At 46.1% G+C, this 27290-nt stretch overlaps 1 protein-coding gene across 3 annotated transcripts in view; it reads right to left on the bottom strand.

Annotated features, from left to right (window-relative positions):
• Nucleotides 1-27290, bottom strand: part of PPP1R13B (protein phosphatase 1 regulatory subunit 13B) — an 81891-nt gene that overhangs the window by 2822 nt on the left and 51779 nt on the right. For all 3 annotated transcript variants that reach the window (XR_011235727.1, XM_069490555.1, XM_069490571.1), the window contains 12 exons: nucleotides 18101-18202; nucleotides 16085-16259; nucleotides 15195-15391; nucleotides 12450-12590; nucleotides 9357-9537; nucleotides 7892-7996; nucleotides 5461-5630; nucleotides 4612-5110; nucleotides 2801-3567; nucleotides 1926-2063; nucleotides 1720-1853; nucleotides 468-634 (listed from right to left, as the gene is read on the bottom strand). Coding sequence is in view for 2 of the 3 variants with exons in the window: in XM_069490555.1 (XP_069346656.1) it covers nucleotides 468-634; nucleotides 1720-1853; nucleotides 1926-2063; nucleotides 2801-3567; nucleotides 4612-5110; nucleotides 5461-5630; nucleotides 7892-7996; nucleotides 9357-9537; nucleotides 12450-12590; nucleotides 15195-15391; nucleotides 16085-16259; nucleotides 18101-18202 (2776 nt within the window). In the remaining variant the exon portion in view is untranslated. The remainder of the gene's footprint in view (nucleotides 1-467; nucleotides 635-1719; nucleotides 1854-1925; nucleotides 2064-2800; nucleotides 3568-4611; nucleotides 5111-5460; nucleotides 5631-7891; nucleotides 7997-9356; nucleotides 9538-12449; nucleotides 12591-15194; nucleotides 15392-16084; nucleotides 16260-18100; nucleotides 18203-27290) is intronic.

Here is a 27290-nt window from a genome sequence, read left to right on the forward strand (position 1 = left end):
AGGGTACCCGTGGAACAAATGCCTTGTGACTGTTTAACCCTCAGAACAGAGAAGATGTTCCAGTTCTTGGAAAATCTGACCCTGGATAAGCAGCCTAATTAAGACATAAGCCTACCTCAGTAAGTGGTTCTGGGGACCAGCCGAGCCCTCAGGCCACCACAGGGAAGGACACTTCCCAGCGTCAAGTGTACAGACAAGACGCCGGCCGGCTCCTGTCTAAGGGGCAACATCTCTGCAACGCACAGCCAGCCCACGTGTGTTTTCTTGGCAATCCACCACAGAATCCTAACAACGTGGATTCCAAACGTGGCTTCAGGAATGAGCACGAGCTGCTCAGGAATGCTGTGCTCAAGTCGGACTCCAGGCCTCTCCCTGGCCCCGTGTGGCCGTTGCCGTGGCAGCACCATGGTCCACAGCATCACTGCAGCCCCAGGGAGAAACCGCCGCCCGCTCCGGGCCCTCCATACCGTACAGGAACTGTGAGCACTGAATGTAGCCCTCCTCCATCTCCTCACACTTGTCCGCTGCAGTTTCGATGTCACTGATGGTGGAGGCAAAGATGGCGGCGCCGCTCTCCACCAGCTGTTTGCAGAGGTGGACGCTGTTACAGGAAGCGGCACAGTGCAGCGGCGTCCTGGAAGCAGAGTGGGTGTGACGGTGTGGGCCTGGCGCCGCCCAGGCTGCCTGCCCCTGTGTGACGCGACCCTCTGAGGAACGCTCCCGGAGGGTGCTGTGCTTGTGTGCCACGCAAGCTTCTGTGGGGTTTGTTTTTTTTTTTTGAGATGGCCTGCTCTTGCCCAGGCTGGGCCAGAGTGCAGTTTCTTCACGGGCGAGATCGCAGCTCACTGCAACCTCCAACTCCTGGGCTCACGGGATCCTCCTGCCTCAGCCTCCCGAGCAGCTGAGACTGCAGGTGTGCACCACCACACCTGGCTGATGTTTCTATTTTTTGTAGAGACGGGGTCTTGCTCTTGCTCAGGCTGGTCTCAAACTCCTGAGCTCAAGCGATCCTCCTGCCTCAGCCTCCCAGGGTGCCAGGATTACAGTCGTGAGCCACCGCGCCCGGCCACTTCTGTGTAGTCTGAATGGCATGATTTCTACTAACAAGTTGTTTTGGATCACACATAAATTTTTGCAAAAAGGGGACACGTAATAAGAAATGGCCTGTAAATAGATGTTCATCACATAGTAACATACATGTACATAACACACTGCAATGTGTATTTAAATGTGACTACCATGGTAAAATTTTACATGTACTTTACCACAACTCTAATACAGCAGAATGACAGCTGTCTGGAAGTTCAGAATAACCCCTGCGGGGGAGCAGGGGGCCCTGTTCCTGAGGGCGAGAAGAAAAGAAAAACACCAGCTCGGTGTCCGACAAAAGGGAATCGCTGAGGTTCCTGTTCATATGGAACACAGAGTTCACACGTTTCATACACAATGTATGAAGAGAAGAAAACTGACTGGCAGAATGCTCGGGCCACAGTGTTAACAACTGGGCACACACACAACACAGGCACAGCTACGTCCCTAACAAGGTGGCGAAAGGAAAGGCTGCAAAGGGACGCTGACACCAGGTGCCTCTCAGGGATGAAATGACAGGTGTTCTTGCTCTCTCTCTTCCATACTTCCAAACTGTCTAGAACACGCATGTCTTCCATTTGGCAAGTAGGGAAAGTGAACCTCTCAACCCCACTCCCACGGGGGCCTCACCATCCGTCACTGTCGGCAGCGTTCACGTTGACCCCGAAGTCCAGCAGGAACTTCACGATGTGGTGGTGGCCGGCACAGACGGCGTTGTGCAGGGGGGTGATGCCTTCATCGTTGGGCTTGCTGGGATCTTCCACCTAAAACACACGGCACGTGAGCGCCTCGCCCGGCCCCTCCAGCACACGCAGTGGTGGGCCGCCGCAGCTCACCTCGTAGATGACCCGTTGCACCAGGTCAAACTCTCCCTCCAGAGAAGCATCTAGGAGCAGCGCCAGGGGGTTAAATTGGACTCTCAGACCGTGCCCTGTCCGCTCGGAGTTGGGCTTCTTCAGGTTGGTCCGTTTGCTCTGTTGGGAACGAGGATGAAGCACGCTGTCAGTCTAAAGGCGACCCCCCAAGGCGAGGAGAGCCCAAGCAGCAAGCCCTGGGTGGGAAGGTGCGGCAGGAGCTGAAGCCTAAGGGAGGGGCTCTACGAGAGCAGCCCCTGGAGCAGCAGCGCCAGCACCTGGGTGGCCACCCTAAGGGAGGGCCCGGCCACCAGTGCCCACTGCCGCCCAAAGCTTGCTCCGCAGGAGAGCACCGGCCGGGCGGAGCCCCTGGCTTGTACTCACAGGGACCAAGGCTGTCCGGGCTGCCAGCCATTCCCCGAGGGAAGCAGTGTGGAACGTGACTGCCAAGCTGCTGAACCTGGTGCCAGCCCCAGGGAGGCGGCAGCTTGTTCCTACCGACATTCCACAGGCACCAGACCCCAGCGGAGAGGACCTCGTTGAAGACTCACTCTCTGCTCCATCAACACTGACCTCCCACCAGGGCCCTCCGTCTAGATGGTTCTTCTCTGCCTCCCCTTCCACAGGAAAGCCTAGAGCTCCCTGACTAGTCGCCTGGGAAAGGCTCCTTTGGGCCGTAGCTGTCTGTGTGACATGTGACTGTCTGTTGCCCCCACTGGGCCCAACTCAGGGGTCTGGGACAGGGACATTCCGGGCTCCTATTGCTCCCAGCACAGCCTGACACAAGGGAAGTGTCCCAGAGGTCATGGCTGCGCGATGACCAGGAAGGCCTGTGCTGGTCTAGCAAGGACACCCACCGTGGAGGCTGCAGGAGGGTGGACAAGGGGAAGAGATGGTGGAGGAACTTGCTCTTCCCCTGGGGATGGTGCCTCAGCCACAGGACTTGGGACCTGTTCTGTGGAAGGGACTGTGGCCACGTTGTTGTTATTGTCCTCTGCAGGCTCTGCGGTTTGGTGGGTAGTTTGGGGACAGATGAGCTTCTCTGGCTCAGGGGACGGTAACTCATTGTCGTTGGCATCTGACGAAGGGGCAGGCTCGTCAGGGAGTGGGGCTGTGGACTGGCCAGGGGTGGGCTCCTCCAGGTTGCCATTGGCATTGGTATTGCCATTGTCCACGTCGGCCAAGGTGCCCATGAAGTCCTGTGAGGGGCTGGGCTGGTAGAAAGGGGTGCCCTCCATGCCGCCAGCCAGGGTGTTGAAACGCTGGTACAGCAGCTTCTGGATGTTGGGCCCGCCGGGGCCCTCGGGCTCCGTGATGGAGCTGCGCTTCTTCAGGGGCCGGGGCGCGTTGGCCAGCTTCCTGCGGAGGGCCTCCAGGTCGGCGTCGCTCTGGTAGCGCAGCGGGGAGTGCACGATGGGCGTGAGCTTGGTGGGGCTGAGCGGCCGCGGCAGGCTCTCCACGGTGCCGCCATCTGCGGGGGGGGCGGGGCCGTCCGGCTCTGGCTCTTTCTCGGGACACTCCGAAGACGGCTGAGGCTGCGATGCGCCCACGGACAGCGACCCGTGAAGAAAGGGTAACGGCGATGGAGATGTCGAACCCGACGGTAGAACGGGCTTACCGTACACTGGAGGAGACAGAAACACAGGCAATGCCAACAGTGTCGCTGGAGCCATTGAGCACCGCGACCCCACGAGAGGCGGGCTCCTACAGAGACGCGAGACACGCAAACCTGCCGCTGCTGCTGTTAAAGCCGAGCTTTAAATCCTGAGGAAACCTGTTCCCGGAACCTCCACTGACCCCTGAGACAGGTGCACTCTCTCTCTAACGTATGCGTTTTTACGTCGGGGTTTCCAGAATTGGGGCATTTCCAAAAGAGGCAAAATTGCTAACCTGACTTTCCTTGCCTCAAGCCTGCCTTGTCTTCTGCCCAAGGAGAGAGATGCAAGTGCTGCTAAACCCTTAGAGTCATTCGAGAACATGTGCCTCCTCGGAGCAAAGGTTTCACCCGGTGGGCCAGGAGCTCCTGTTAATGTCTAGGTCTTTTCCACCGTGGCCAGAACTGCCCACAGGTAAACACCACACCACCACTGGGGAGGTCCCCGGGCAGGGTGACCCCCACCCAGGAACCCCTGAGCCGTGAGTCTGGAAGCTGCTGCCAGTGCCCAAAAATGTCCTAGGAGGCCCCAGCCTAGACCTGACCCACCAGATCCTCTTGTGAGGGTCACCAGCCTCGGTGGAACGTGTGAGACTCAGCCTCTCATCTGCCTTCCTAGAACACCTCAAACCAAGGCTTTTCTCCCCTGGGAGTTGTGGGGGAGGCTCCTAAGCAGCAAAGCCACCCGCTGCTCCATGGGTGGCTCCTGGCACAAGTTACCATGACGCAGGGGCAAAAGAGGAAATGCCTGGATCTCCCCCTCCCCCAAGCAGCACAGGGAGGTGGACGCCAGACAAGCAGCCAGAGAGCCCCGAGCCCCCTGCAAACTCCTCACTCCACGCGTCTCCCCTCGTACTTCCCTCTCACACCGACACCCAAGGCTGTGCTTTAATGTAGGAATTAAGTTAATTCTAAATAGCATGTGGCCCAAATGTGAGGATATGGATTAGTATTTTCTTAATTAAATGTATAATTTCCTAGCCCAAAGAGAAGGAGAGTGTAAGCCCACCGTACCTGCTTTAACTGACTTATTTAAAGTGCTGTGCGTCGCCGGCTGGTAATTCTTAGGTGGTGTGGCCTGCTGGAGGTACATGGAGTATATGGAGCTTGAATTCACTGTCTGGGGGCCTTTCCTGGGAGACTGTGGCCTTGACCCTTTATCAGCCAGAAAGGGCCTAATGGCCACCGTCAGCGGGAGTTCGGGTTTGCTGTCTCCGGCTGGAAACGCAGGTGGCCCCGCTGGGTACGTGGGACTTGGCGGCACAGAAATCCTCTGCTGAATCTGCTGTGAGGAGCCTGGCTGGGCGGCGCTGCCTGCCGGGGGCAGTGGGCCGGGCTTCTGGCGACCGGGCAAGCCTGCACCAGGTCTGGGCAAGCTGCCTTCTTTCTTCCTCTCTAGGGAGCTTGTCGACCCTGGACCCAGCGGCGTAGGACTGGGGTATGTCCCATAGCTTGGGGGCAGCTGCTTGCCCCCACCAGTGATGGGAGGTGGCACTTTACCAATCTCGATGCCCTAAATTTAGGTGTTAAGAAGAAAAACAAAGTCAGTCTTTGAAAAGTTAAGCACATTTCAATCCACAGTCCCAAGAGCACGCAGGGTGGATCTGTAGTCCCTCGGTCAGGCCGGGACCGGGACAGAGGCACACGCAGGCCCGACGCTCAAGTCCTGGCCAGGAGGCACCTGTGCACCTGGGCCCTGCCCAGGCTCTCAAGTCCAGGAACCCATTTGGACTCTGGGTGTGATTTGGACACCAACAGGATTAATCTGCCTCATGACGACTCTACCCTTTACTTAAGATGAAGGCAGATGAGCGATGTCGTTAAGAACTTGTCTGTGTTGTGTGATAAAGACAGACGGCCTACCGGCTTCTCCGTGGCTCCTAACGCTGAGAAGGGCAAAGGCTGGCTTGAGATGGTGCCCTGCCTGAGCGTCCCCTCCATGCCCGGGTCCTTCCAGTCCGCACTGGCCATCTGTGTTGGTTTCACTGAAGAGCTAGAATTCTGTTTTAATGTTGGCCAGTTTCCATCATTAGCTTGAAAAGAACAAAGAATTTGAGTAAAATTTTTCTTAAAATTAGTTGAACCAACCGAAGATAACCCCCTGCCAGAAACAGCAACAGCACCGGGACGTCCCGTCCTGCCGCAGCTCCACACCGAGCAGCCACCCCACCCGCATGCCGAGCCGCTCATCTCCGCTAAGACCCACAGACCTGTGCGCAGGACCGAAGGATGGTGCCCAAATTGCTTTCAAGTGTTACCAGAGCCTCAGAGACCAAACGAAGGCTCAGCTGGTGCAGTCCCAGGGCTGCACCCCATTGAAATACAGGCCAAATCCATTATAACACCGCCACTAAGCGTTGGCATTTTTCAAACACTATTTATAAATTACATGCAATAATCAAAAAAGATTCACCTTTTGACCTCATAATAGGTTTGACCTGTACTACTTTCATGATCAAAATAAAAACTCTACATTAATCTGTTAGAAATTTCTATCCTCTAAAATGATTTATGATCACAGGAGGCCAGAGCAAGTTCCCAGTGATTAAGTGGCAGCAGGAGCGACTGCCATTCTGTTGCAGTGATTAGAAAGCCCGTCATCAACTCGAGTTTTCAGGAAAGCCCCTGAGATGATATGTTCTCTACAGAGCATTTTCCAAACTGAAAAAGGGCACAGAGGCATTCCCTGGCATCGCAGGGTCCCTCACAGTGACCTACGTCCGGGAGAACATCTGTGGGATCAGACTTCTAACCCATGACTTAGGCTCCTGTTTTTGTCCTTAACAGGCACAGATGCCAAGCTGGACTGAGGGGCTCAACACTGCCAGCGCCATCAGCGATAGGGACAGACACCAGAGGGGACTGTTTTGGGCCCTCCTAGCAATAGCACATCCCCTTCCCACCTCCCATGTGCCAGCACAGGCAGGAGGGGACAACTAAGCAGCAGCGGAGAAGTTACTGGTCCTCAAGTGCTCGAGCCAAAACCTTTGGCTCACAGAACACAAAGAACAAGCCTCTCAACCACACTGTGCAGGCCGCGCAAGGCAGCGAGCCTGGCCCCACCGCGGCAGTTGTGCGCTGCCTGCGCCTAAGCCACAGGCCGCTGCAGCAGCACCCGCCCCGGTGCCGGGTTGCCACTGGGGTGCAGTCACTGCACCTGCACCGCTCAACGGCACTCCAGGCTCCAGGCAGGGGGTCCCCAGACACGTGGGCCCTGGCGAGCCATTCCAAGGCCCTCGCACAAACTGTCACCTGGCTTCATGCAGCCCGTCAGCCCCTTCCAGACCAGGAGTGTGTGTGCTTTATCCTCCCTTGGTTACATGTTAGACGCCAAGGACACACAGGCCAGAAACTCACAGGCTCGCCAAGGATGCACCCAGACGAACACTCAGGGCCGACGGGGGAAAAGCGGGGCCCACTTGAGACCCAGGAGGGAGGGTGGGAGCAGTGCCAAGGGAGCTGCATTTCTGTGCCCTCCCACAGGGTCACAGGGAAAGTGGCTGTCTGGCTGCTTCTGAAATCCCCCAGCAATGGGATATTTTATGGAAACCAGCCATGGGGCAGACTAAAACGCAATTTTCTTCTTTCTTCGCAACAAGGCAGGGGGCACAGAAGGAAGATCACTTATTTTTATTATAAAGGAACAATAATTTTCAAGTATGATGATAAAAATGAAAGTCTCGGCCAGGCACAGTGGCTCACGCCTATAATCCTAGCACCCTGGGAGGCCAAGGCAGGAGGACAGCTTGAGCTCAGGAGTTCGAGACCAGCCTGAACAAGAGCGAGACCTTATCTCTACAAAAATAGAAAAATTGGCCAGGTGTGGTGGTATATGCCTGTATTCCCAGCTACTCGGGAGGCTGAGGCAGGAGGATCACTTGAGCCCAGGAGTTTGAGGTTGCAGTGAGCTATGACGACGCCATTGCACTCTACCTAGGGCGACAGAATGAGACTCTGTCTCCAAAAAAAAAAAAAAAAAAAAGTCAAAGGTCTCACAGTGAACTCAGAAAAATCACCTTAATGTTTAAAATGCAAACCAAAAAGGCTCCAAAACAAAACTTGTGCTGTGCCAGCATCTGTCCCTTGGTGTCAAACCCTTTTCTGAGGATGAGATCAGGTGTGTGGCCCCATGCAAACTTCACACCTATTGAAACAAGTGATGTTTGTGTGGCATCTTTTTTAAGTCTAGATATGATGAGCAGACCTTTTTCAGTTTGGAAAAACAAATGATTATTGATTTTGCACATATTAAAGAGGATCGTAAGCGCCCCGCCAAGCCTGTCAGCCAACATACGGTTCACGAACGGGCCTGCCGAGTGCTGCGAGGGGCCGCAGTTAGGCCCGACGTCGAGGTCTGACACTGTCCAGGAGCTGGTCACTCTGGGTTTACTGTGGCCATCTGTTTGACACAGAACCAGGACAGCCAACAGCGAGGGTTAAGAGTCCCCGCCAAGGAGATTTTACGTCCCAGTTCTATGTCTGGGCTGAGATTCTGCCCCTAGTTTGGGGTTAGCACAGGTGTTCTGTGTCCAGTCACGGTAAGCCCCCGTGGGAAGACCCAGGCGAGGGTTCCGTAAGGTGTCTTCTTGCAAACCCTGTGAGGCAGCATGGGACACACTGACAGGGAAAGGGGAAATGGGAGACATTCTCAGCGTGGCAATTTTCAAATGAACTTGGCAGGGAAGTAGCTGGCTGCGTGAATTACCTGCCACTGGAAACAAAAGAATGTCTATTCCTACAAGGATGGTTCAAACTACAAACAGCTGCCTATCAAAGAAAGCTCAGTTAGGGGTTCACGCCGACCAGACTGCTGCTGGGTGCTGAGATGTGGCCACACAGACGTGAGCAGGGCTCATGGCCAGGAGGGCTGGCAGCGCCTCCCCCTTACCGGGTTCAGAGCACGCCCTGCGCTCCTCAGAAGGAGCAGATGTGCTGCTGTTCATACCAGGCACCAGGCAGGAGAGAATAAAGCAAACAAAAAACCAACAAGAACTGACCACCAATCCTGAAAAAAGGGACTCAAAATATAGGTCTGACGGCCAGAGAGTAAAATTATTGTTTTCATAAATGAAGGAATGTTTTGAATGTCAGGACATGGATTCCTGATGCTGTATGTTACAGAAAGTGTGTCAACCCCAGTCATAAAGAAAGTCTTATTGCAAAGAAATCCTGACTTTTTAATGCATCGGTTTAAAATCCAGTCAGACTGGAGAGCTCGCCTTGTGCCTGGCTGGGGTGTCACACGTCAGTGTGCTCGAGCGCGGAGCGGGAGGCCCGAGTCCTTACACGGCACAATTGTGCAGTCAAAGACCAAAGCGGTGGTTTATGGACTTTGATCAGTGTAGAGGGTGCTGAGGGGGGAAAGGAAAGACCGGTGACAGTGCTCTGTTTATAGGGACAGCCCTTCTGCCTGGCCGAAGCCAGCACCCTCAGGAGCAAACAAACCTGAGGTATCAAGAGAACACTCGAGGGTCAGAGTTTTAACTAATTAACTTAACTCGCCTGTGTTTTGAACAGCCACACAGCAGAGACCTTCAGTCCAATACAGAGAATTTGGTCTCATTTCAGGGTCATTACTGAGGTGGCGCACAGCTCCCCAAACGCTGCCCAGAAAGACCACGCACCTCAAGGGGAGCTGAGCCTGGAGTCTGACGTAAGGCAGACCCTCAGAAGCCCTGGCCCCTGCCCTGCTGCACCCCCTCCCCACAGACCTCCCTTTCCAGCTCTTGAATCCCCCAGGAAGAGGCCGGGCCACTTACTGGATTTGGATCTTCCGTGGGCAGCATTTGAAGCAATAGTGAGAGACTGGGGCTTTATGGGGTCCCCTGGGACAGGATAGCTTCCGGCACTGGGAACCTGGATGTACGGCCCCACAGCAGCGACCCTGCCAGACGTGCTCAGGGGTGACTGTGGTGACGACGTGCCATTCACGCGGTTTAGCTACAAGTCAGGAGAAATGAAAGTCAAGATTCTCCTAAATTAAAGGATATCCCAAGCCTAGTGTGAGAGACTGCCGGCTCACACGTGAACCACTCACTTCCTAATTTGCGCTGCGGAAGCCCATCGCCCTGAAAGACCAGCATGTAGAAAGTGAGAAATGTCAGAGAAAGGACCCGACTCACAGCCCACGGCAGCAGTTCTCCGTGATGACCAACCCACAGAAATGAGGAGCTAACGTGAGGACGGAACAACTTGCGCGTGACCCACGTACAGTCTCCCTCCCCTGGGTGGGTACAGAGGTCTCAGTCAAGCCTGCGTCTGCGCCTGGCTTCAGGTCCTGCTCTGCCACTTCTCTGCTGTCCTGCCTTGGACAAGTGACTTAACTTCTCCACGCCTCTGTAAAGTCAGCGTTAAGTGCTGTTGTAAGGACTGTACGAGCCACGTGGGGCACGGTGACCAGGAAAGGCTCTGACTCCCAGCAACGAGCCCGGTTCCCTGAAGGCAGCTCTGCCTTTCTCAACAAGGACACAGAGCCACAGACAGAGGGCACTGGTCACATAATGCTGCCCAAGAACAAAAGGGCCTGCAACATGGGTTCTAACCAGAGAATCACTGACTCCTTAGGGTTCCCAGGTAGGCTCCAAGCACGGATCCATAACCCCTACGGTTGTTCACAAGATTCTATATGCAGGAGCGTATGTCATTCTAGGGTGAAAGTTCATGACTCCCAATTGCTCAAAGGTCCCTAGTACATTTCTGCAGAAGCACCGTCAAGGACATCCCCTGGAGTATCAGGTGGACTGGCTCTAGCCATCTGTGAGGGTTCGTTTTATGTGTCAACATGGCTGGGCCACAGCACCTACATATTTGGTCAAACACCAGTCTAGAGGTTGCTGTGAAGGTATTTTGTAGGTGAGATTAACTTTTAAATAAGTAGATTCTGAATAAAGCAGATCACCCTCCATACAGTGGGCAGGCCTCATTCAATCAGTGGAAAGCCCTAAGAGAGACAGACTGAGGTCCCTGGGAAAGCGGGAATTCTCCTGTAGACGGCCCGGACTCCAGCCACAGCATCAGCTCTTCCCTGGGTTTCCAGGTTGCAGGCCGGCCTTGCCGACTGCAGACTTGCCAGCCTCCACAGTTACACGAGCCAGTTTCTTAAGATAATCCTTTTCTTTCTCTCCATACATACACATGCACATGCTATTAGTTCTGTTTCTCTGGAGGACCTGACTACTACACGGCGACTAAAGGACCTAATAGAACTGAGCACGGAGAAGGTGCCTGCAGCCTCTCTCTCATGGCCTCTGTGTTGTTAATCTTGAGAGAAAAAGGAAAGTCAACATCTGAAATCATAGTTGTACAAATTAACTACTGATCTTCAAACTTGCTGGTTAGAGAAAAGGGGTAGATTTGTAAATAAGTGACTCATTTTAATGCCCACAGAAGTGGCAGCTCCCTTCTTCCTCTACCATCCTCCAAACCCATCCCACCTGGGCAAAGCCCCTGAAGCCCGAGCCTGCCTCCCGAGAGCACCCTTCAGAGCAGCAGAGGCTGGCAGGACACTCTGCTGTCACCAAACTGTGAAATCACCGAGGACACACAAGGGAACTTCGGGGAGGATCTCTTTGCCAGCCGGCTGCCTGCTCTACTCTCCCACCCCCAGGGCAGAGTGCAGCCAGCTCTGCACTCAGGCACTGCTCTCCTGATCTCTGAGCACCAAAGGTCAAGTGCCACACGCAGCCAAAGACACACAGTGCAGCAGCCCCGCCTCCACACAGGTGCTCAACGATACAGGTGCTTGCTGATGTGCTCTGAGTGACAGTAAGACTTGGGACACCCTGCCTGCCTACAGGGCGTGGTAAAGGGGTTACAGGCCCTGCGACCACAGACTAGTATTCAGATGGCGTAACAAGAATGAGAGCTGCTGGCAACTTCTGGGGAAAAAAAAATGAGGTAATGACCTGAAAAGATTCCCATGTTACAGTTTAAAAATGAAATCCCAGGTGAGACAGTGTGACTAATATAATTCCTACAATCCTATTTTCAATTAAAGTTCTATATCTTTGTGTCTGTATTAAGCAAAAGACTGCAACCATTAACAACTATCACCTCTGGAGAATGGGGTAGAAGGGACTTTCAAATTTTCCTTTCAACATTTCTGTACTGTTTTAATTTTTTTCAGTGAGTACTTATTACCTTTGAAATAAAAAAAAAAAAAAAAGACTTTTTAAAAGTATAACCCCTTATATAGCATTCTGCTTGAGAGTTTACAAAGCCCTTCCACAGGGGTTATTCCTAAGAATCCTTATAACAACTCCTGGGGCAGGCAGGACACGTCACTCTACAACAAGGACACAAAGCTACCCGAGTCAAGGAATTTGTCCAGAGTAGCACTGCTTAAAAGGGCAGAGGCTGGACCCAGTGGCTCATGCCTGTAGGCTCATGCCTTTGGGAGGCTGAGGCAGGAGGACCACTTGAGCCCAGGAGTTGGAGGCTACAGTGAGCTATGGCTGCACCACTCCACTCTAGCTTGGGCAACTGAGACCCCATCTTTTTAAAAAAATAAAGAAATAAAAAGCCAAGCATGGCCCGTGCCAGGTGCTGCAATTCCAGAGCCGACAGTGCCCCCAATGGAGAAGAGACAAAAACGCATGGGGAGGGTGGAGGGCAAGGACAAAGCCAAGGCTGGCAGGCTGAACTGCGGGACTCCATGAGCTAGGAAACAAACAAGTCTTTGGAAAGCGAACTTTCTTCTATTGTCATTTTTGAGGGATTATGGCCAATTTATTCTTTATAAACTGTGGCGGATAGAGGGAGCATAATACCACTTAGTGAAGATGAGCAATTTTTGGACGAACCATTTTTATCTCAGAACCAAGTCATCTCACAGAAACTTTTTTTTCACATGCCTGAATTTTTTTCCCATAAAGACGTTCACGCAGTTCACTGATCCGTTTGTCCATCATGGCCACTTCCATGTTGCGCTTATTTAGGAGTTCCTTCTGCTGCTGGAGTTTTGAATTCTGTTCCTGGTTAAGCTGGTTACGAATCTGCAAAATACAACTTTTATGATTTGCAGCAATCACGAAGTCAAATTCTCATTGCCAGAGAGATTTAAAAAAAAAGAAAAAGTAGCAGTAAGTTCTGATGTGTATTTACATTCATGCATTGCCAGCTGTGCGATAAATATTTTATATGTATGGCATTGATGAAGCCAGAACAGAGTTCTTACGAAACAGAGAAAGTAAGTATCTGCAAGGCGCCTTCTTCAAAGCACACGGAGTGACCAGCACCAATGATGACGACAGGAGACTACGACTGCAGCCCTTGGGGCTCTCAGGACCTAAAGAGAGGGCTCTGCTGCACCCCTGCAGCTGCTTCATGCCCCAGTCCACCGAATGAGCAGCTTGGGGACAAGGTGCTCCTTACCATGGAGATAAGAAAATTCACAAAGGATGACCTGAATCATGAAAGAAGGCACCTCTTTTGTCATGTGAGTGAGTTGCAACTGGCACTTTTAAGAAATTAAATAGCAAAGAATAGAAAATATCAGAATGCAATTTCCATAGGAAATTAAGTACTGTCTTGTTAAACTCTTTCAGGTGCCCACAGCACTTGTGCATACACACTTCCATATGTGTACTAGATAGGAGGTGGAAAGTACTTTTAAAAAAACTGGATTGCAGGCTGGGTCCAGTGGCTCACACCTGTAATCCCAGCACTTTGGGAAGCCAAGGTAGGAGGATGGCTTCAGGCCAGGAGTTCAAGGTTGCAGTGAACTACGACTGGGCCACTGCACTCCAGTCTGGGTAACAGAGCAGGAAACCGTCTTTTAAAACAAACAAAAAAACTGGATTGCAGTCCAAAAAGTTGGAAATAAATGACATCCTTATATTACATTCATCACACCTTACCAAAAAAAAAAAATCCCCACAACCCTGCACTTTTAACAGTCACTAAAAATGTAGAAAAAGTCATAAATTCTTACGATATTTTATTAACTCTATGCATTTATGTTATACAACAGCTAACAGAAGTGATTTTAATCTGTATGTAGCTAAATGCCCTCATTTCATAAAATGATATAATATTTTTTCTAGCAAGTGCTAATAAAATTGCAAAACTTGGGCTGGGCATGGTGGCTCACACCTGTAATCCCAGCACTTTGGCAGCTGAGGTGGGAGGATTGTTTGAAGCCAGGAGTTCAAGAATAGCTGGAGCAATACAGTGAGGACCCCGTCTCTACAAAAAACAATTAGCCAGGCGTGGTGGCACACACCTGTATTTCTAGCTACTCGGGAGGCTGAGGCAGGAGGATCACTTGAGCCCAGGAGTTCAAGGTTACAGTGAGCTATGATCACACCATTGCACTCCAGCCTGGATGACAGAGAGAGACCCTGTCTCTAAAAATAAAATAAAATAAAATAATAACAAAACTTGTTTCTGGCTTGAAAAATCACCTGCTGAATGAAAACTTCTCAGCAATGGAAATCTTGTGAATTGTCATGGACTGAATGTTTGTGTCCCCCCACCAGCCCAAATCCGTGTGTTGAAGCCCTAACCCCAGTGCGATAGTATTTGGACGTGGGGCCTTTAGGAGGTAATTAGGTTCAGATGAGGCCATGAGGGTAAGGGCCTCACCCCCAAGATGGGGTTAATGTCCTTATAAGAAGAGGAAGAGAGACCGGAACTCACTCTCCATCACGTGAGAACACAGCAGGAAGGCGGCGGCCCGCAAGCCAGGAAGCAAGCCTTCACGGGAAATTCAGCCTGCCAGCATCATGATCCCAGCCTCCAGAACCGTGAGACATAAATGTCTACTGTTTAAGCCACCCAGTCTATGGTATTTTGTTACAGCAGCCTGAGCTAAAACAAGGATTTAACAATAGGTGCCTGTCCAGCTCATGAAAATACAGCTCACACAGCGGCCTTAAATGTCATCTAAAGTTTCTTTACTAGTTTATTATTTTCCAATTAAATTCTTTGTACTTAAAACATGCTAAGTAAAAGAAACTGGTTACAAAGGACCACAAACAAGTTGAGCATCCCTTATCCGAAATGCGTGGGACGGGAAATGTTTTGGATTTTGGAATATTTACATGGTACTTACTGGTTGAGTATCCCTCCTAATCCAGAAATCTGAAATCCAAAATGTTCCAATGAGCATTTCTTTTGAGCATCATGTCAGTACTCAATAAATTTCATATTTTGAAGGATTTTGGATTTTCAGATTAAGGATGCTTAACCTGTATTGTATGATTCTATTCATATAAAATGTCCAGAATAGGCAAATCTATACTTGAAAGTAGATTCATGGTTGCCAGGCTCTTGGGGGGTGATGGCTAAGAAGTGAGGGGCTTCTTTATGGGATGATGAAAATGTTCTACAATTGGTTATGGTGGTGGATGCACAACTCTGAAGATACTAAAAGCCACTGGACTGTATACTTTAAATGGGCGAATTGCATGCTATATGAATATCTCAATAAAGCCATTTAAAAAAATTCTTTTATACTGAATATATTTTGTACCTATTACTAAGTTAGAATCCATTAATTTGTTTCCAGTTCCTGAGGTTTCCACGCTATACTAAGGTGAAAGCCAGAAAGATGAGGATATTTTAATATGACCATTCCCCAGATGCAGATGAGTTACCTGTAGCTCTTGGTACAGTCTTTTTAGCTCCACTGCTGCTGGCCCCGTCAACTTGCCATTGTAAGACTGGAACCCATTCAGTTTTCCTTTCTTTAAGTCTTCCAGTTGTTGACTAAGCTGATCAACTCTTAAAATTGCAGTCTGTACTTCCTGCTTCTTTTCCTGGAACATGGCACTGAACCTTTCTATTTCGGCAGCTATAATTGTCCACCAAAAGAAAAAACATCATTTAGTTGACATTCTTTTTCACCTCTATACATTTAACTCAACCCTAGTATCAGCTAGTGCCAGACCCTGGATAAAATTATGATATGCTTAATTTAAAACACATGATGTGACTGCTCATGGAGCAAACAATGATATTTGCATTAATTGCTAAATACTCTTTAGCGCAAGCAGTCCAAAAGCTAGCTTGGTCAAGCCACTTCAGAACGTCAGTGTACCCAGAGAACCAACAAAGGCTTTATGAGGGCAGAGGAAGCCATGTCAGCCTCCGGCCTCACTGTGACACTAGCTGGACTGACAAGTAAAATCACAGTCCACACAGGAAAAAAAGGGAGCGTCTATATGGCTCATCTTAACGCACAGATAAAATTTATGCAGTTCAAAGAAAGCAGACCCTTCTAACGAGTGAAGAGTGAGCCTTCTTGGAGCACCCCCACCCCCTGCAGAGGGCTGCTGTTACCAACGTAACAAAAGGACCTTCCTGCTGCATCCTCGGGCTCCGAGGGACCTTTCAAGATTGCTTAACCTAACCAACCCCTTCCTTTTAGAGGCAGATAACACAGCAAAGCTTTAGCACACTTGCTGTAGAAAAGGTGCAGCTAGACTATGTTTCACTTGATCTGGGACTGGTGAGAGAGGATGCCCGTGGGGCCGTGGGCACGTACACAGATTGCCATTCATGATTTTACTGTAGTCCACTTGTCCTCTCATGGCACGGATTTTCTTCAGCTTGTTTTCCTGGGCTTCAACTCGTTCTTTCAATTTCTGAAGCTTTTCATTTTCAGAAATAGACTGCTGCTGACGGCGCTCCTGTTGCTTTAGAAAATGTAAACGCTGTTCCTAACAAAAGAAGGAAAACTCTAACTTTGAAAATCGAAACTTACAATTACTTTCACACACTAAAAAGAAAAATTTGAATGTGTTCCACAGTATCACCCATCTTAATGAATACTAAAGAAACACTAGAGGAATCCTGCACACATCAGACCACACAAAACTGAAATTACAGGGCATATAAGTATGAGATGGGAAGAGTCTGGGGATGTTACTACACACACTGATCTACACCATTCAGTTAATATAAAAGTGCTTTGGCAGAAAACCTTACAGCAGGAGAACATGCACTGACTAACAACCTCATCTTCACTCTCACATGTGTGAAGTCCCAGCCAGCCTGAGCTTCCTGCTGTCAATAACACGTTTCCTGCTGCTACAAAGTGGCTCCCAAGAATCTCTTACTTAACTTCCTAAAGGAAATGGGCACTGACCAGCAGAGGATTTTACTGAAAAGAGATAAAGTAATCAGTGAGGAGATAAACCTCCACTTGCTAAGTGACACTGAACAAGCAAGGAAGTGTTTGCTTTCTTCAGGATTAGTTTCTTGAAAAATAATGAAATATTTTATAGTCAAACAATAACAGGACAATCCAAAAATAAAAATATATGCAAAACTCTTCAATAGGTTTTTTTTTTCCTATTAATGTGATAACATACCTTAAGGATAACAGTCAACATTAAATATTCATGGTCCCATATGTATGCATAAAATATACCTAAATAAGGAGAGGTTTAAGGTATGATTATGCAGGCATTACATACTACACTTTAAGGTAAGGAACTATGTGCTTAAATATTTCAGATTTAGCATTAACTTGTGATTTACATTGGCGAAAATATCTAAAATTTTTTTTAGCAGCAATACTCTTGGATCAATATTTGGAAAGAAATTAAAAAGCAGAATCAGAAAATTTTGTAATTACATAATATGTATATTTCATCTTAGAAATCTTAATGGGATGAAATGCTTTCTGATTTATTGAACTTTTGATTGTTTTTATTACTGTAAATCCAATAAACTTTTTAAAACAGTCCAACTTAAATTATTACTTTCATGAAAGTGGATAGTACAATGAACTACATAGTCATTAAATAAATGACAAAATTGGATCGGACATTTGGTTATTAAGAAATCTCTCTACAGAAGAAAAAAGTAAGAACCTAGCTGGTAATGTTTAAAGGTTCTCTTTAAAGCAGTTTCAGAACATTTTAAGATCACTTACAACATAAATCATTTCTTGCAGGCATAGGTGATAAGTCTGATTTTTCAATTGAGTATGACTAAACCATTATTTAGGAAAATTCCCAATCCTACTTTACAGGGTTTCAACAGCAAATGTCAAACTTAGTATACAATGAGCATTATCTATACCCTGCATGGTAATAAACCAAACAATTTCAGCAAAGAGGGCACATCAGGAAGCCCTGTTAACCAGCTGTCATTGTCTTCAGTGTCCCTGACCAGCATTGTCATCATGGATTGCTGGTTTCCTCTAAACACTAAGACCAACTACACAGCTGGGAAAATACCCAGTGGAAAAAGGAGGTAACAACAGAAAGCATCCTTTCTAAATTTTATCGATGAATTGGATAATGTCAGCCATTTCCTGTTCTTGGGCATGTCAAGGGTCAGAGGTCCTTGCTCTGATACCTTCTCAACTTCCAGCAACTACAGTATGCATATATTATTGCGGAAGTGATAATAAAAAGACATTGTATTTAGCACTCCCATGGCATAGTCCTCTTTTACAAGTGTTACCCATGAATGTATGAACCCCAATCTAAAATGATGGTTGAAGAAGATGCCTTTTGAACAATGTTGCCCTACCTCTGCTATAACTTACCTTGGCAACCAGCATCTGCTGCTGATTTTCAATTTGCTGTTGTTGCCTAGCTGCCATGTCTTGGAGCTCTGAGAGGGTGAGTTCAACACGTGGATTCCCAACCTACAGAGAACAAAAACCACACACTGAATGTATGCTCATCCACATAATTGTCTTTCTCTAGTGTCAAAACTCAAACACATCAGGATTTTAGACAGTTTCCCTAGAATTTAGGAGAATACAACTAGTTTATCTTCTCATAAGAACTTTTCCTAATTGTTGATGTTTTTATTATTGTCTAATGCTTTTATTATATATAGATAACAGTTTTTCTAATGCGTAAACATCCAATACTATATTCAGTAAGAGGTTCGACTTTAAACAAGCCTTTGCAAATGTGTATTAGTAAGTGACTTCCTCCTTCTGGAATGGCGATTTAATAAGTGTATTTGAGCAAATGAGGCTGTCAAATGTTTAAGGATACACAACAACAAAAAAGTGCAGGCGACACCTAAGGACAAATGTCATCTCATTGTCATGTGGTCTCAAGAAACTGAAATATATAACAGATTCTAAAATACAAATACCTCATTACAAACACCTTATGTATGGCCTACATGAAGAACTGACAGATCACCTAATAGAATTATGTGAAATAGATATCAAAAGGTAACGCAAAGCTCCACTCCTATAAGCCTGTCTTCCTCCAAACCCTCTGGTTCTAACCATGGAGACTGCACGGTCTCCCTCAGACCCCCACATTCTCCTTCCAGATCCATACATACCCGTAGGACCCTTTCCCGTCCACCACCCTTATACCTCTTATCATTCAGAAACTTTTATGGTGTTGAAGCATATTCTTGACTCTTGAAAATGAGGATTTGTTCAACAGTCTTAATTAGAACCCCCATTCCATTTATCTAAATATCCTGAAGAAGCAACATGGAGCAAGCCTCTTTTCAAAATTGGGTACTTTAAACTACCAAGCTATAGAAACTTCCATGTGAAATCTGTTTATTCTACCAAAAAAATAAAAATAAAAACCAGTCTATTTCTACTTTAACACTAATAAAGGGTTACTAATTTCTACCTACTGAGATTTTCTAATCACAACAAAAAGTATTTCTTGAAAGCTTCAGAAGTTTTACTTCATAAAAACTTTTTTTTTTTTTTTTTTTTTTTTGGGAGACAGAGTTTCACTCTGTTGCCCAGGCTAGAGTGCTGTGGCGTCAGCCTAGCTCACAGCAACCTCAAACTCCTGGGCTCAAGCGATCCTCCTGCCTCAGCCTCCCGAATAGCTGGGACTACAGGCATGCACCACCATGTCCGGCTAATTTTTTTTATATATTTTTAGCTGTCTGACTAATTTCTTTCTATTTTTAGTAGAGACGGGGTCTCGCTCTTGCTCAGGCTGGTATCGAACTCCTGACGGCGAGCAATCCTCCTGCCTCGGCCTCCCAGAGTGCTAGGATTACAGATGTGAGCTACCATGCTCGGCCCATAAAAAATTTTGACTAGAGAAAAACTATGTCCATTCAACAAATTTTTCAATTTACATTAATTTCATAATTTTACAACTTGAAGGAAAAAAAAATCAAAAACTATTTTGCTGGTCTCTCTTCCCTACCAATGGCTTTGAATAATAAGGAAAAGAGGACAGAAGAGAAATTTAATTGTTCAGTATTCTGAAATTTATATCTGTGAACAAGGTAGAACTTGTAAAACTATTTTACTTAAATCAAAAAATATTTTATTTGCCAATATATACATTTGTACCCTCTTTATGTTGCATGTGTTTTTCTAACTATAAAATTAAGATATGCCATGTTGTCATAAGTAATTTGGGCATTGTATCTTATAAATATACTAATGTGTACCATAATACAATTCTACTGAGGGACATCTTACACACAGAAAGGTGTAGTAAGTCACAGTGTACAGCTCAATGAATTTTTTCCCTAACTTGTCTCTGGCTATGATCACCTCCCTTCTGATCTTGCTCCCTAGGTTCCTGGCTGCCTGCAAAGGCTGTGTGCAGTGCTGCATGGAGCTTTATAAACGAGGAAGCTCAAGGATGTCCCCACGAGCCCAGCACTAGCAAAGGCAGGGGAGACTGCAGCTGGTGCCCACCCCTACACGGCAAGGCTGTCGTGAAAGTGTCAGGGGAACACATTTCTGTATCCTGTCCATGTTCAATACCACAATACCACGACAGTTCATTTACCCTCTATATGGCAAACGTAATCCTGGACACTGCAAGCAATATAGAAGTATAATAGAACGCAGTTTCCCCACTTTCAATGAGCCTCTATTCTAAGGGAAGAGATGAGAATCTCAGAAGGGAAGCAGTAAGATGACTCCACCAAATGCAACTACGAGGAACAGAGACTGAGCTCAGGTTTCTTTATGCTACATTTCACTGGGAAAAAAACAGCACTTCCCAGGGTAGCAGTGAGGACATGGAAAGTCACATGTACTCTTACAAAATGCACTGTGCAGCCTGGCAACCACCCTGAGCAGCACATGAGACATTCATAAAAGCAGGACATTTCACTACACCACACTCAGCTACCCTGTCCAATTGTCATGGGAATTATGTGGCTGAAAATAAAAAGATGTCTCTGAAAACCTCCCATTCTCAAACAATAAATCCAAGTAAGAAGCTAAACCCTCCAAACATTATCATTCTTTACTTGACAGAAATTTCAAGTAAGTATTACATCACAACACCTATAATGAACAAAAATAAAACATAATTTTCTAATTTTTATGGTCTTAAATTTAAGATGATCAACTTTTTAAAAAAATGGATAAATGTATGTTCTAGTCTACTTCAGATACAAAACTTCAGAAACTGCCTTACTAAATGAATTAACAGGCCATTTTAAGAAATACACAGCTTATTTTTAAAATGAACTTTATTTAGATACAATATACATATAATAAAACACACACCCATATAAGCTTTGCTTACTAATGAAGATCTGTTCTGAGAAATACGTCTCTAGGCAATTTGTCACTGTGGGAACATCAGAGTGCATTTACACAAACCTAGGTGGTACAGCCTTCTACACACCTAGGCTATATGCTACAACCTATTGTTCTAACCTATCAAGTTACTGAACTGAATACCCAGGCAATTGTAACACAGCGGTATTTGTGTATCTAAACACATGTAAACACAGAAAAAGTAAAAACAAGGCCTGCATAGGGCACTTGGCATGAATGGAGCCCACAGGACTGGAGGTTACTCTGGGTGAGTGAGCGGTGGTGAGGGAATGCGAAGGCCTGGGACACCACTGTACACCATTTTATAAACACTGTACACTTAGGCTAGGTAAGAGTTATAAAAATATTTTTCTTTAATAAGAAATTAAACTTAGCTTACTATAACCTTTTTACTTTATAAACTTCTAAATTGTTTAGCTTTGACTCTTTTATAACACAACACATATTGTACCAATGCACAAAAATATTTTCTTTATATCCTTATAAGCTTTTGTCTATCTTTAAAATTTTTTTATTTTTTTAAACTTTTTTGTTAAAAACTAAGACAAAGACACACATTAGCCTAGGTCTACAGAGGGTCAGGATCCACCCTATGTCGTGTCTCACTGGGAGGTCTTCAGGGGCAATAACCTACAAGGAGCAGTCATCTCCTAGGATAGCAGTGCCTTCTAGAATGCCCCCTGCAGGGCCTGAGGCTGTTTTACAGTTAATGGTTTGTTTTATTTTTATTTTTATTTTTTTTGTTGAGACAGAGTCTCACTTTGTTGCCCAGGCTAGAGTGAGTGCCGTGGCGTCAGCTTAGCTCACAGCAACCTCAGACTCCTCGGCTTAAGCGATCCTACTGCCTCAGCCTCCCGAGTAGCTGGGACTACAGGCATGCGCCACTATGCCCGGCTAATTTTTTCTATATAGATTTTTTTAGTTGTCCATATAATGTCTTTCTATTTTTAGTAGAGACGGAGTCTCGCTCAGGCTGGTCTCGAACTCCTGACCTTGAGCAATCCACCCGCCTCGGCCTCCCAGAGTGCTAGGATTACAGGCGTGAGCCACCGCGCCCGGCCATGGTTTGTTTTAGTAAGGAGTGCACTCTAATGATAAAAAGTACAGTAAGTCCATAAACCAGTAACACAGTCATTTATTATTCAGTATTATGTACTGTACATAATTGTACGCGCTAGACTTTAGTAAGACTGGCAGCGCAAATTTGTTTACGTTAGCATCACAACAAAGATGAGCAATGCATTGCTCTACGATGTCACGATGGCTGAATCATCACTAGGCAATAGGAATTTTTCGGTAATCTTATGGGACCAGCATTGTGTATGTGGTCCATCGCTGACTGAAACGTTAGTATGCAGCACATGACTATACACTGCTGGATGTGGAGTTTTTATGGGTTTGTTAGTATTGCTGTTTTTAGAGACAGGGTCTCACTATCTTGCCCAGGCTGAATTCGAATTCCTGGGCTCAAGTGATTCTCCTGCCTCAGCCTCCCGAGTAGCTGGGACTAGAGGCACACCACCACTCCCAGCTTGTTGACTGTGTTGTGACAATTGCATATCCAGTGTAATCACCACCCAGTCAAGATATAGAACATTTCCATCACTCCAGAAAGTTCCCTACTGTTCTTCCCAGTTGATTCCCATCCCTTCCCAAGGCAACCACTGAACTGTGGAGTTTTGCTGCTGTTGTTACTTTGACACGATACACTTTTCTGTTTGTTCTAGAATCTCATATATATGGATTCATACAGTGTGTACTTCTTTGCATATGGCTTCTTTCACTCGCCATGTTTTTGATATTCATTCATGTTGTTGCATGTATCAGTAATCTGTTCCTTTCATTTCTGCATAGTATTCCACCATATGGATGTATCACATTTTGCATATCCATTTCTCTGTTGATGGACAACAGGTGGGTTGTTTCTATTTTGTGGCTATCAGGAATAAAGTCAATATGTAAATTAATATACCAATATTTATGCGGATAAACATTTTTGTTTCTCTTAGGTAATCAATGTCAAAAAGTGGAATAGGTAGGTCATGAGGTAAGGGTAAGTTTAACTGATAGAAACTACCATCATACTGTTTTCCAAAGTGAAGTGTCAATTTATACTCCCACTAGCAACTTACGCAAGTTCTAGCTCCTCTATATCCTTGCCAACACTTGGTGTTGTCAAAAGTTTGAATTTTAGGCCAGGTGCTGTGGCTCATGTCTGTAATCCTAGCACTTGGGGAGGCCAAGGCAGGAGTATTGCTTGAGGCCAAGAGTTTGAGACCAACCTAAGCAAGGGCAAGACCCCCCATCTCTACAAAAAATAGAAAAATCAGCCGGTCAGAGGGCACATGCCCGTAGTCCCAGATACTCAGGAGGCTGAGGGGGGAGGACCGCTTGAGGCCAGGAGTATAAGACCAGCCCAAGCAATATAGTGAGACCCTGTCTCTACAAAAAAATTTAAACATCAGCTGGGTGCGGTGGTGCAGGCCTGTAGTCCCAGCTACTCAAGAAGCTGAGGCAGGAGGATCCAGGAGCTCAAGCTTGCAGGGAGCCATTATCGCACCATTGCATTCCAGCCTGGGCGACAGAGCAAGACCATGTCTCTAATTAATTAATAAGTTAACCTCTTGGCAAAGAAAGAATTCCATATAAATGGTATTTTGATAAGTAATGAAAAAAATTAGCATAAATATGTCCATAATTAAACTATCAACCCCTAATGTGCTACAATCAGATTTTCAACAAATAAGCTAGCCCATGATTTTTCAAAAGTTAGATATGAAAAAAGAAAAAATAAAGTTAGATATGAAAAGGGGGCTTATTTCACATGTAAGTCTCTCATTTGTACTAATTATGTGTATGAGTCATGACTCAGAAAGCTATCAAAATAAATCATGTTTAAAAAACAGGCTATCACACTAGATTTTTAAAGGTACGGAGAAACAACTATAACTCACTTGGTAATTATACGTGAAAGCTTTTGGTTACAGGTCAGTTGGTAATATGGCTTTAATAAAAAAGTTTTGGGTTTTGTTTCTTTTTTTTTTGTTTGTTTTGTTTTGTTGTTTTGAGAGAGAGGGTCTTGCTGTCACTCAGGCTGGAGTGCAGTGGTACAGTCATAGCTCACTGCAGCCTCCAACTCCTGGGCTCAGGTCATCCTCCTGCCTCAGCCTCCTGAGTAGCTGGGACTACAGGCACCCACCTCCACGGCCAGAGAAGGCTAAGTCTTTTTTATTTTTTGCAGAGATAGGGTCTCACTATGTTGCCCAGGCTGGGCATGAATCCCTGGCCTTAAGGGATTCTCCCGGCTTGACCTCCCAAAGTGCTAGGATTACAGATGTGAGCCACCAAAGCCCAGCCATAAAATGCATTTTTTGTCTCCTCAGGTAATGTTCTAATTTTTAAGCTAGTGGTACAATAATCCTGGTATTAAAGACATACAATAAAGTTTCTCAAAACAAACCACTGTAGATAATTATGTAACATAAATACACATCTTTCATCCTAAGCCACTAATGATACATTTTTGAAGATTTTTAGTCTTTCCAAATATTAGTAAAACGAGTTTTACATTTTATTTAATGTACCATTGAAACATTTTGCCAAAGTGTTAGAAAGTAATAACTATCAAAGACTAATTTTACCTATAAAAACAGAAGAATTCATATTACAGATTTACCTCACACAATATCTGTTCAGTTAATGACTCTTCACTATTACTGTTCTTGAAAAACCATGTCATTTTCAGACAATTTTTTTGGTATAGTGACTCTTTCATCCAAAAACACACTAAATGATGCTCTATAAGGAGAGATATTTTGACATTACAATTTCAGACAAATAGACATACTCAACAATTCAGTCAACCCAATTGCTTCTAATCAGAGAATACAACGTGGTACAATGAATTGTAAGTCATGCTTGGATGGACCCAGAATGTTCTGCCTTTGCTTTGCATCCATACACCAAGTGACTCAGAGGCAAGGGAGCATCTGTGTCTCTGATTTAGTTTTGTTGTGCACCTGTGCTAGCTCTAGCTGCTCTGAAGTGCTCTCTGGTTTAACTTTGTTACCGTAAAGATGCTTTCCTGTCCTCTAACTTCAAGTTCAGTCAGAGTGCAGTCTCCCCAGACAGCACTGTCACAGTCCAGGAGAGAGAGAGAACGTGCATCTGTTTAAGGGAGCTGGGTTACAGTGTAACTAATATTGGTTTTAACCATAAACAGTACTTTTTTCTCTCAATGCCTAACATATATTCCTTGGTAATCAGTTAATAGAAAAGACTAGTGGATTTTGTCAGCAATTAAACACCTACTGGCAAGTGGGTCACTACAGATGTCCCTAATCCTGATACTCTGATTTTAATATTTAGGCAAATAACTTCACCTTTGGTTATAATAGATAAGAATGTCACTATATTTTTTAGAAAAAAATTCCCTAGGCTTTCAAGTTTCAATGAGATGACATGGAATAGTTTGTCAGTTCATGCATTTCTGCACTTAGTTTATATGAAGAACATATTTTGTCCACCAGTGAGTCCAGCCATCCACCCCTGGCCTCTCTCCAACCAAACTCCTCTCTTTCTTCCACATCTGGCTTCCTCTCTAAATTCCCTATTTCTATGAGTGGCTCCAGCACTTTTCCAGAAACCTCAGCATCGTCTCTGAGCTGGGCCTACCTTGCTTTAAACACCAGCTGCTCCTTACCAGCCCTCTCACATTTGCGCGTGCCTCTCCACGCCAGAGACGACCCCTTCCCACGGCCACCTTCCTGCCGTTTACGTGCCCTTCCCCCGACTTTCGGAACTCTGTCATTTAAGACCTAGCAGCAATGCCATCTGCTTCCTGAAGTTTTTCCTGATTCTCTAAGGACTCTCTCATACAATTCTTTTGATATTCAGGATGTTTATTCACTTTCAGAGCTGGGAAGAACTCAGTATTTTTTAATGATGTTAGAGATTCAACAATTAACACGTAATGAGTGCGCTGCATGTCAGACGTCTATACAGACCTCGGTTTACAGTTATCTTAGTCGATGCTCACAAAAACCCTAGGAGGAAAATTCTTAAGCTTATTTCACAGCTGAGGAAGCGAGGCTCTGGGGAGCTGGCTCTCCCAAGCTCACGCGGCGGGTCACTAGCACACCAGGATCCCAGCCTGGATTTCCTTACGACCAGCACATGCTCTTTCCGTCACACAGGAGGCACCGCCCTCCCCACCAGGCTGTGGCACTGGCACGCAAGATTGCTCAGAGCCACCAGCCATGCATAGTGTCACAGGATAAACACTCGACCAGGCAACTATGAAGACTTACCATACGAAAATGCTGTTTTTATAGATCAAAAATGATCAAACATCAACAATATCATATGGTTCAAACTCACAAGGATTTCTCCCCCTTGAAAAATATAAAAGCTAAAGACAGTTTAATTCGAGAATAGAATAATAAAGAAATAAAATAAAAATAATAACTCTAGGTAACTTTTTATTTTTGGAAAATTGTTAGAAATGACAAAAGAGACTTAATGTCACCTGCCCAGTGATGGTGAAGGGCTTTGGAGGGAAGCAGGGTGGCTGAGGCAGCTTGCTTATCAGTGGCTCATATTCTTCCAGAGTAAGTCTAAAAAAAAGCTGAACTCCATCTTTGATTCTCTTGGGACAACTTCATACAGCAGATATAGATGAATTATACGAGGAAATGAACTAATTTTAAAACTTCAGGTCTGATCACTTTTGTTGAGATTGGTCTCCAGGAATTTCTTTTCTTGGATAGTAACAATGTTTCTTTTAAGATTTCCAGTTAAAAAGAGCATTTTGGTAGCTGATTGTAACTTCTCTCATTTATGCTATCATTTCAAGAAATGACATTTCTTTTGAATTGTAGTTTATAGATAACTGGATGCCTTTTGTGCTTGTATTACCATACTCTTGAAATTTTTTTCATTTTTTTTTTTTTAAATAAATAGAGATGGGGGTCTCAACATATTGCTCAGACTGGTCTCGAACCCATGGCCTTAAGTGAGCCTTCCACCTTGGCCTCCCAAAGTGTTGGGATTACAGGTGTGAGCCACCTGGCCCAGCTGGAAATTTTATTTTCAAATATCTTCTTTGAAAATAAGTCTCTCTCTGAGATTCAAGCAGTTGTGACTCAGTTGCAAAGCACGGCAAACAATGGTCTCTCCAGGCTCTGTCTCCTGTAGCAGTTCC

Source organism: Eulemur rufifrons, chromosome 2 (genome assembly GCF_041146395.1).
Source record: "Eulemur rufifrons isolate Redbay chromosome 2, OSU_ERuf_1, whole genome shotgun sequence".
In the NCBI taxonomy this organism is placed as follows: Eukaryota; Metazoa; Chordata; class Mammalia; order Primates; family Lemuridae; genus Eulemur; species Eulemur rufifrons.